General features: G+C 33.5%; 2 protein-coding genes across 2 annotated transcripts; one reads left to right on the plus strand and one right to left on the minus strand.

The window, feature by feature from the left end:
* Positions 1–754: 754 nt before the first annotated feature.
* On the minus strand, positions 755–5,838 carry LOC101887282 (transferrin 2). The gene is made up of 7 exons (XM_005181648.4): positions 5,669–5,838; positions 5,106–5,533; positions 4,908–5,041; positions 4,687–4,847; positions 2,422–2,897; positions 2,184–2,348; positions 755–2,118 (listed from the first exon to the last, which is right to left on the minus strand). The coding sequence occupies exons 1-7, from the start codon at positions 5,721–5,723 to the stop codon at positions 1,042–1,044; spliced, it is 2,496 nt and encodes an 831-aa protein (XP_005181705.1). The 5' UTR covers positions 5,724–5,838; the 3' UTR covers positions 755–1,041.
* Positions 5,839–8,402: 2,564 nt separating this feature from the next.
* LOC101887450 (eukaryotic translation initiation factor 2 subunit 2) lies at positions 8,403–9,680 on the plus strand. Its single transcript, XM_005181649.4, has 2 exons — positions 8,403–8,563; positions 8,695–9,680. The coding sequence occupies exons 1-2, from the start codon at positions 8,549–8,551 to the stop codon at positions 9,496–9,498; spliced, it is 819 nt and encodes a 272-aa protein (XP_005181706.1). The 5' UTR covers positions 8,403–8,548; the 3' UTR covers positions 9,499–9,680.
* The last annotated feature ends 1,079 nt before the right edge of the window (positions 9,681–10,759 follow it).

A 10,759-nucleotide genomic window follows, 5' to 3' on the forward strand; every position in this document is an offset into this window, starting at 1 on the left:
TTTAACGACAAGGTAGGGCATAACAATCACCTAAATACATTTTTTTCTTATGTATTTATTGCTTTGAATAAAAAAATAATTTCAAAAATTGTTGAATTTTATTGAAACTTAAAACCATATTATATACATATAAATAAATTCAATCGTATTGATCGCGATTCTCTTCCCAAATAACAATATTGCGAGAAAAATGTCAAATAAAAAAACAACTTGTTGCATTTGTTATTTGTGAATTTGAAGCTACAATACTCTGGATTCAGGGTTGTGTTTTTTTAATCATATTGTCCTACATTGTAATTATTTTACCATGTGGCGTAGTACTCAGGACTATGACAATGACATTTTCAATGACATTTTTAAATATCGATTTGAAATATGAATGTGTATTTTCGAATTAATAAAAATCAAAATAGTCTGCTCTTTAAGAAAAAATTATGGCGTCTAGGAATTACCAATTTAGATTTTAAACTTTATTACATTCAAAGTTTAAAACATTTTCCTAGTTTTCGCACACGGGCACACACACTTCAAAATCCAATGTGAGAATCTGACACCAATCCCATGCAATCTTCGGACTTTAATTGCGACTTGTAGAATGATTTCATATAGACAAAGATAAATTAGCGGACACAACATATATCTAGATCGACTTATCTCATCAAAACATCATGAACTGTTTAACACATGATCGACCCAGGAACTAATACATTGTGAAGTTGCAAACTTCTATGCAGAGCATAAAAACACATTTAAATAAATTGTATAAATTTCTATATTTATTTGAAAATGTTAAACAAACACAAAAATGGACGGAATTGCTTGCTTTTATAAAAGTTTTTCTTAAAGGCACTTGTATATAAAATACATTTTGTAATTTTATGTATATCTATGTTTTTACGTAATTGTAGTTTTAAAATATGTTGTGCTATATAAAGTCAATGAGTTTGTACCTAAAAACAATTCGAGCTTTGTAAATATCGTTCGACTTAATGTTAATTTGTTTGGAATGTTTGGTTTCACTCTAAGTTGATATGAATGTGTTTAAAAAGAGATTCTTACTAAATAAATTAATGATGCCGTTAAAAACAGTATCATAGGGAATGAGGTTGATATTTTCATGGAACCAGCATGACAATCGGTAATACGCCTGGCCCGCATAAAATCACTTCCCAAATAAATATCATAACGTCTCTGATTTGGAGGAATAACTTTCAATTGTCGCGTCGCATCTTGGAAGATAAGATCGTAGTAGTTTATTGGCGATGAAAACATGCTGAAACTAAAAGCATCGACATTCTTACGACCATATAATTGCTGGGCATAAGTTAGGAGATTTATGTAGGCATTAATCTCAGTTTCGTTATAATTAACTCCACCCCGAGTTACAATCGCATTCGCTTTTACCTTGCCTAAATTGCACTTTTTATAGTCCTGCAATTCAGCCCTTTTGCCATCGGTGCACAATAGTTCAAAGTCATCGTTTAAAGCATTACGAGCCCACCATTCTTTACGCTTTCCTCCTGTATTCTCCATGACAGTTGTATGCTTCATAAAAGCTACATGTCCACCGCCTTCTACCAGACATCGAAATGCGCCAGTATGACCGTAATAGTCTTCCGATGCATCACGGCGGCAATATCGATAACTAGTTCCGTGGCAAAGATCACACATACTGTCATAAGGTACGCCGGTATTATATTCATTACTTATGGCTCCTGGTATGCACGACTTTGTGAAATACTCAGCTGCAGCCCTTATTGAATCGCAACCATATGGTCTTATCCAACCATTCGAAATCATATGTGCCAATGGATATGTCCAACCAGCAGCCGTATTTATACCAGTGTGGCAAGTATATTTTCCCTTTAGATAGGTCAACTCTGTGTCGCGATCTTCTTCCTTGGCAACGGCTACTACATAGTACTCGGGTTCGCCGAGGTTATAAACCTCCGACATAAACGGAATCAAATCATATGTTAAACCTGCAGTATATACATCTCCGGCATCAAAGACAGCAATATCAGCTTTACCAGATTGTATCCACTGCATACAGTTAATGTGGGAATGCATTTTTTTACAGATTAACTCCGGCTTCAGAATTTGGGCTTTGAGGGCGATCTGAAAATGTGGAGGATAATTTGTAAAGACTATTTAAATAGCATACCATTATTTTTTATATTTACCCTCATTTTTATGCATTTCTCAAGTTCGGGATCAGAAGTTACACATAAAGTCATTGCAGGTACAGGACATTCACGCAATCCATAAATATAATCAATGGAGCTCTGTAAATACTTGCTGAAGGATTGATCGTCTTCGTTTATTACAGCTAAAGATTTTGCAACATCCTAAAACAATTAGTAAAGATTTTATTAAAACTAAAGATGAACGTATGATAAATGGAAAAAACTGTCAATTTACTTGGAATAATAAGTTTGTTCTTCCATAACGTTTCGATTCGAAAATGTTGAACTTCTCATATTGCACAGAAGTATTAAGATTATCTGTAGTTCGGTCGGTTGTAAAACCGCTGTCCAGTCGATCGTTCCGAGCATTAGAAAAACGATTGCGATTATATTGGTCGTAGTTCTGCGAATTATAATTAAAGTTGTCATACGCGTTGTTACGATCATTATTGTAATTGTTGTTGTAATTAAATCCTCTGTTTCCATTCAATGCTGTCTGTAGCTGGGGATCTTCTTTTAGGCCATCTGAATAAAGCTCAATTATTTTTTTCAAGAACTTTTGATATTTTTTTCTTTCCAAAAATGTTCTTGCTGATGATGTTACAATCGCATCGGATGGTATAAGTCCCCAGTTGCACTGTCGAAATTCTGAAATAGGAACGCGCCTACCATCACGGCACAATAGCTCAAAACGCTCTGGTGAAATGTTTTCTGTAATTAAAAATGAGGGAAATGTTAAAAACGGTTTTGCCAGACAAATTAATGATGAAATATAGACGATTGAATTTATTTTCGGAAATTTTATCATTTAAAAAATTATAAAATCATGAAAATGCGTGATAATAAAGTCGAGAGGCAAAATAATGTCACATTAATTATTCGAATTAGAAAACGACTTAAGTCTGAAGTTTAATAATTTATATTATTTATGTTACATTTATTTTATATAAAGATATGCAGGGTGAGATGAAAAAACTGCAACCAACTTCAGACTGCTGTAATTTCTATGCCATTCGTCCGACAGCTCTTAAAATTATTCCACTGACAGCTCATTATATTGTTTTCAAGCGTACAAAAGCATTTTGGTGAGAATTTCCAAGGAAAAAAGTTATTCGTGATGGAATTCAAGTGTGATAGTGTGATTTCTTTATATTTGGCTGGAAAGCCACAAGTGGCTGTCGTTAGAGAAATCCAGCATTTAAAACTGTTTCGTACCATCGCTCGTTACCGTGATACTGCGCGAATGAAAACAACATCAGCAGAAATGGTCCGAAAAGTAAAGAAGCGATTTGATCGAAACCCCCGTCGCAGTGGCTGAAAAATGGCTCGTGAGCTGAACATATCGCAATATTCCATTCGGCAAAAATTGAAAAATGAGCTCTGGGTAAAGCCATTAAAATTCCAAAAAGTGCAAGAACTTACACCTCCTTAGAAAAAAAATAGATTCAAAAGAGCTAAAGGGTTGCTTCGCTTGGCCGAAAGTGGTGAACTGCCGAATTTGGTTTTCTCCGATGAGAAAACATTCGTTGCCCAGCAGTTTGTAAACAAACAAAATGATTGTGTTTACTTGCCAAAGAGGACAGCTGAAAATGTGCACCTTCGGTTGGCCACCAGAGCTCAAGCGCCGGCCATGGTGATGGTGTGCCGCCATAACATCCGATGGTCGCTCTCCGCTTGTATTATTCGACCGTGGCATCAGAATAAATAAAAAAAATAAGAAACATTTTGGCCTCAGACCTTGGACATTACAGCATGACTCAGCACCATCGCACTCAGCACGCGCCACCCAAGAATGGTTACAATATGAGGTTCCTCGCTTCATTTCCAACGCACTATGGCCACCAAAATCTCCGGATACCAATCCGTTGGACTATTGTGTCTAGAGTATTTTGGAAAGCAAGGTTGGCACTAAAAAATACCAAAGAGTCGATCATCTCATGCAAGCGCTTCGCCGGGAATGGCCAAAATACCGCATAGCAACATTTGGACAGCGTGTTACGGTTTCATTGGCCGTTTGAAGTCCGCAATTCCTGCCAAAGATGACCAATTCGCACAAATCTAAACTTATTCTAAAATTTGATGCTATTTCCGATATTTTTTGCTTTCATTCAATAAAATTTAAAAGAAAAAATTAAAAAATATGGTGTTTAACTTTGTTGCAGTTTTTTTATCTCACCCTGTATATTGAGATTAGTTAGTAAAGCAATATATATTTTGGTATGAAAAACCTTTCCCACTACTAAACATATGCATTAAATAAAATGTTTTTACTTGCTCCGTCTATTCGCATAAATATGCTGTTGTAATACATTAAATATTTAACACGATATTGGAATTAAGCCGTTAGTTTAAATTAATAAATTTGAAAATCAAATACTAAACCTGCTACTGAATTAGTCGGGAGAGGGATTATCCGAAATTCATCCGTATCCGATAATAAGACACAATTGATATAACTAAGAACATAATATGCATAAATCTACTTAGATACAGTACTTACTAAACTCAGGTGTTTCAAGCATTTCAAAAACAGTGGAATCGCGCAAGAAAGCAACATCGCCAGCTTCTAGAAGACAACGGAATGCTCCATCATAACCAAAATAGGGATCAGCCGCAGAACATCTACCTACCGGAATTTTTCCGGTACACAATGTACACAACCTTTAAAAGAAGGAAACAATTCAATTGGCACATTGTTCCGAAAGCTTAGCTTAAACATACTTATCAGAATTATCACCAATAGGGTTATATTTATCAATTAGCGAGTATACAGCGCAAGAGTTGTTGAAGTAATTGGCAGCGGTTTTCACCTGATTATTACAATCAACGACTTCCATTCCGCCCTCTCGTTGCAGCTAAATTAAGAATAAACAATAAATATATTTGCTGGACTCATGTTATTCGTCACAAATTGTATACCGTGTATATAGGAACTATCCATCCTGCCAAACTCCCTACCCAAGGGAAACAAGCCTTTTTTTGACGCAAATCTCTTAAACTTGTTACGTCCTGCAATGTTCCAGACTTAACAACAGCCACCGAATGATAGTTCGTAAAACCACCTTCAAATTTTTCTTGCATAAGTGGTATCAATGAATTGTAACGTCCTGCGGTAAAAACATCTCCAGCATCCAATGATGTTATGTGGGCATTTTCACGATCAATGTGATGAATACACTCATCCGCACTATATGCTTTAAAACATGTCAGATTAAGTAAAGCGTCGTCAAAAAGGGCACGATCTCTTTCAATTGCTAAGGTTAAATTTTGGCACTTGTATTGTTCTTCCACACTCTTTGTACACCAAATGACATGGTCCACCCTTTGTTCAGTAAAATCATATTGAGCTAAAATAAAAATATACAATTTAATTTGTATTTTACCTCATTTAATTTTGGTGCAACGAAAGTGCTTCATTTGGTTTAGACACCAACGCCCTAATATTAAACATGTACATATATGCACTCCATAAACAAACATACCTTGTATTTTGCCAATAGTAAACAACAAAGCGACAATTGATAATATTTTATACATGTTTGCGTTAATTTTTAAGACTCTAAGAACATTTTTCAAAAGAAAGAACAATGCAAAACAATAACTAACAGTATGAAGGCACGCCCAAAGTAAAACCAAAGAAACAATAATAAAATACTAGAGCTGGACGACACATCGTAGATGTTGCCAGATTAATATATGTTGCTAATCAATAAGCAGTTCCATTAGCGATACGTTACAGTAAAGCAGTTATGACTTTTAAGCAAAGCACTGTTTCCATTCAAACTATTATAGTGATTTAGTTGTTATGCGTCTTACGATATTTCAGGATATAATAATTCTAGTGGTTTTCGAAACGCAAGCGTTAACTAGCTGTGAATATTTCTCTCCATGGTACAATAATTTCCAAAGTAGTTCACATGGTATGACTATGGTACCATATGATTTTTATTTTTTTTTTAATATGTCATCTTCATTTATTTAAGTGTATTCTTTTCAATAATAAAAAATTGTTTAGAAATAATTCAAATTCGTGTGTGTTCAAAATGCTTATTACAACGTATGCATCATGGTAAAACTAACAAGGTAAAGTCACAATTTTTATTCATTTGACAACATCTCGTGGTCAAAATCTATATCATAAATCCATTGTATACACACAAAATCAGAGATGAGAACTGTTTTTTATACATTAAAGTTTGACAAGGTAAACTACAGAAAATGTAGACCTGGGAATGCTAATTTGAAATTTTTATTTATTTCAATGTACCCATGGTACAATAAGAAGGTAGAACAGCTTCGTAAAACTGCAGGAATACAGCCCTGAGGCTATGCCCGCTTCCTGTCAGAATTATTCAAAATTATAGGTATATTGAAGAAGATTTTGAAAAGAAATCTTGACATTTCATTCAGTTTTAGCGGTTTTCAATTACTATATCAAAATCAATGAGACCCTAAAATCTACTATTTTTGCAATTTGTTTCGATATCATAAAGGGAAAATCGGTTATAGTAGTAAAAATTTGTACATTCTTTCGGTTCTAGAAAAAGATCAATTCATATTTACAGACATAGTACAATGAAATAAATGTAACTTCCCAGCACTGCATTTTTTGTAATTTACTTTGTCAAATTCCAATGCACAAAAAACAGTTTGTGTGTATAAAATGTATTTAAGAATATAGATTTTGACAATGAGATATCAAATGTATAAATTTAAATTAATTATGAACATATGATTACATAACTACCTTCTTAGTTCTTCCATGTTTACAGCTTTGGAGAGATCCATATCTTAAAATCTTGCTCTATTTCAAAACCTGCCAGAATCTACTAGATTTGTATTTTTTTATATCATAATATGAAGAATCTGTTGTCGTAGTAAAACTTTTATGCTATGTATTCATTGCACTTTCAATCACGTTATTCGCTCTCAGAATTAGGTACACGAATTAACCCGTTCATACGGAACTATTCGTTATTCATAGTAACATAATTCCCATGGTTAAAGAAATTAAAGTCATTTTAAATAAGATTATCCATTTCTGCATTTTCTGTAATTTACCTTGCCAAATTTCACTGAATAAAAAAATGTTCCCATCTTTATTGTCAAATGAATAAAAAAAAAAATTGTAAACATATGAATGCATGACTTAATTCTACCATGATATTTCCTTTTCTCAAATTTTTTGTTTGTTGATTTTTATAATAATTTGTACGAAAATACATGAAATTAGCATTAATAATAATAGAACAAATTATTTTTTCCCCAAAGATTTATTTTATCTTTCATTTAACAATTTTCATTCATGTTTTGAACTTTTCTTTTGAAATATACATTCGGAGGATATTATAATACGTGTTTTTCAACAATTTTTATAAATTTGAAAAATTTTTCATTTAACATTTTCAATTTAAATTTCTTATTGTAATTTGTAAAAATTGTTGAAAAATTTATATTATAACAACCACTCATGGCAGAAGAATACAGGTAGATGCATCAACGCTAGAGAGCATTGATATGTCAAAAAAAATTTAAATGTTTTTCAAATATAAGTAGATTTTTATATGTTTTCTTATACGACGTAATTCGGAGTTTATTATAATTCGTATTTTTCAACAATTTTTACAAATTTAAATAATTTTCATTCAACATTTTCAATTCCAAAATTGGTTTGACAGTTCATTGTCCGAGCTGCTGTGTCGATGCGTATACCTATACTCTTCGTTGCATGGTAGACGAATAACAACACATTTAAAAATATACTTAATTTTGATAAAAAACATTTCAAAATTTTTGACACATCAATATTCTCAAGCGTTGATGCATCTACCTATATTCTTCTACCATGACTAATATATACAATTCATGAAATTGTTATATTTCCAATACTTTCATTCGTTTATTTGTTACATTTAGTATGTTTTTTTTTTTCATATTTTATATCGCTGAGATATTTTCAGTTTGACATGTGCATCTCTCGTGTGCTGAAAAGCGTCGACTGAGTAAGTCGAAATCACAGTAATGGTAAATGTTTTTAATCTTTTTAAATACAATTTTATATAAAATGACTTTAAACACAAATCTTACTTAAGATAATTTATACTGTATAAACACCAAATTGTGTTATAATTGGATGTTGTGCCATAATTGCAGTAGATACCCCACCGATACGCTTACCTTACGTTTTTCATACATTTACCTAATGCGCTAAATGTCAGTCGTCGTCATCAGTCATCGCGCACACACAACATTAAACAGTCTCAAAGTTTGTGCGATTTCTTTCTGATGCAATAAAACAAGTAATATCGAATAAAATATTTTGAAAGGTATTGAATAGAGAAATTAATATAAATTCTACAATTATGGATGGTGAAGATGTAAGTACACAGGCTAAATTATTAGGATTTGTGAAATGTGGACATACAAGTCGATATTAACTTTTTGAGGTTATGTCTGCATTAGAATGTGGTGCTCCTTTTAATTATTTATTTTCAATGTGTGTTTTCAGTTTGATCCCACTTTGTTGAAGAAGAAAAAGAAGAAGAAGACCTTTGATTTGGATGCCGCATTAGGTCTGGACGATGGTTCCAAAAAAGAAGAAACAAAAGAGGTAGCAAACGAAGATGCCACAGCAGCAAATGAAATTGATGACAATCTGGATTTGGAAAGCTTTGGCAAGAAGAAGAAAAAGAAGAAGAAGGCCATTAATTTGGACGATTTGGAAGGTGCTCTTCCTAAAGTAGAGGGCGAGGAAACACAGGGTGAAGAAAAAACTGGAGAGTCGATGGATGCAGACGAAGGTGCAGATGTCGATGCTCCTGCTGCAGATTACACATATGATGAACTCTTGAAACGCATTTTCAGCATAATATTGGATAAAAATCCCGAAATGGCTGCCGGTCGAAAACCCAAGTTTGTAATGAGACCTCCACAAGTATTGCGTGTGGGCACGAAGAAAACCTCATTTGCAAATTTCCTCGATATTGCCAGAACGTTACATCGTTTGCCGAAACATTTATTGGATTTCCTTCTGGCTGAATTGGGTACTAGTGGTTCTCTTGATGGTAATCAACAATTGATCATTAAGGGACGTTTTCAACCTAAACAGATTGAGAATGTGCTCCGTAGATACATTAAGGAATATGTCACCTGCCACACATGTCGTTCCCCCGAAACAATTCTACAAAAAGATACACGTATATTCTTCCTACAGTGCGAATCATGCGGTTCCCGTTGTTCGGTGGCCAGTATTAAATCCGGTTTCCAGGCTGTTACTGGCAAGCGTGCTGCTATTCGTGCAAAGACTACGTAAAAAAGTAAAGGGATTTATGTATCGTGTTACTCTCCATTTAATAAATAACTATGCAAAGAACCGAACCAGATCATCGACAGGACACTTACTTGAGGTATACATGAAACACGACTGGTTCGTTTTTTGAGGTTCATTTTATATTTTTAGAACAAACGGGAAATAAAAAAATCTTGTAAAAAATACGTGTTATGATTTTTTATTAAAAAATAAACTAATTTAATTTGCTAATTGTATGCTTCTTGTGCCAGTCAATGACTTCGTCCTTGAACGCAATTTCCATTAAATGGTCATGTCTGTTGTCTTGTATTATATTAAAAATTTCCAATGAAATTTTGCCGCAATAAAATGAAGGTCTACCGTACACTAAAACCTTTGTGCCGGATGAAATACTGTAGTCAAAGAGCACATTTTTTGTTGCTGACAGTATGTTTTTCAGCTTACGGGATGTTTCGTCCTCAGAGGATTCCATTATATCGTTTGTATTTCTTTGCAATTTTGCAACATGGTTCAAGTTTTTGTCCTTTCGGAAAATAGTTATTTCTATACTTTCGGTTCCATCATCTAAAATGTATGAGTACTTGTTATCCTTCTCTCTGGTTTTTGTTATGATTGTACCATATACCAAGCAGTTCTTAAAGCATATACGTCCTCCCAATATAGTGAAGACATTGTTTTCTTTACAATTTCGTTCATTCAGGGCTAATAAATGTTTCAGTGTACAAGGCACATAATGATGAATTTTTAAACTTCTGTCTCTTCCTATTTCCTTGCGTTTCTCTTGGCCATCTTCATTAGAAACCTTTTTAATGAAATGACTTTCCAGAATTTCGTCGAAATCCATTTAAATTAAGAATTGCGGGTTTACTGCATGTAAGCCGTATAATGAAATAAACATGTACATTCATGTCAAGGCGATTACAAATGGCAGGCCTTATTCTTATTATTCCTTATTCTCCTCCCGTGGAGTTCGAAAACTATTATGCACTTAAAAATTCAAATATTTCATTTAGTTTTCTTCCGGAAACGCCCTGGTGCCACTTTGGAAGAGAGTTGAGTTGACTCAGTCTTTATTGAGAGATCGCCCCAGCAAACACAAATTCGAAATATTGTGAAATTGAAATTCTTTTTGAGTTATATTTAATATAGAGAAACATAGAGTACAGTACCTTATTCAGTTATCGGTTATCGATTGTTTTAGAAACTATTATTGGGCCTGTTTGTTTACCTTTTACGATAGCATCCGTGACTGTTTTTAAATAAT

The sequence above is a fragment of the Musca domestica genome, unplaced genomic scaffold (genome assembly GCF_030504385.1).
Source record: "Musca domestica strain aabys unplaced genomic scaffold, Musca_domestica.polishedcontigs.V.1.1 29, whole genome shotgun sequence".
NCBI classification, from domain to species: domain Eukaryota; kingdom Metazoa; phylum Arthropoda; class Insecta; order Diptera; family Muscidae; genus Musca; species Musca domestica.

Bases quoted from the DNA above. Each gene is read 5' to 3' on its own strand.
- LOC101887282 (XM_005181648.4), bottom strand. From the start codon at position 5,723: ATGTATAAAATATTATCAATTGTCGCTTTGTTGTTTACTATTGGCAAA. The intron at 5,042-5,105 runs GTATACAATTTG...TTCTTAATTTAG, and splicing joins GGATAGTTCCTATATACACG to CTGCAACGAGAGGGCGGAAT. The intron at 2,119-2,183 runs GTAAATATAAAA...CCACATTTTCAG, and splicing joins AGAAATGCATAAAAATGAGG to ATCGCCCTCAAAGCCCAAAT.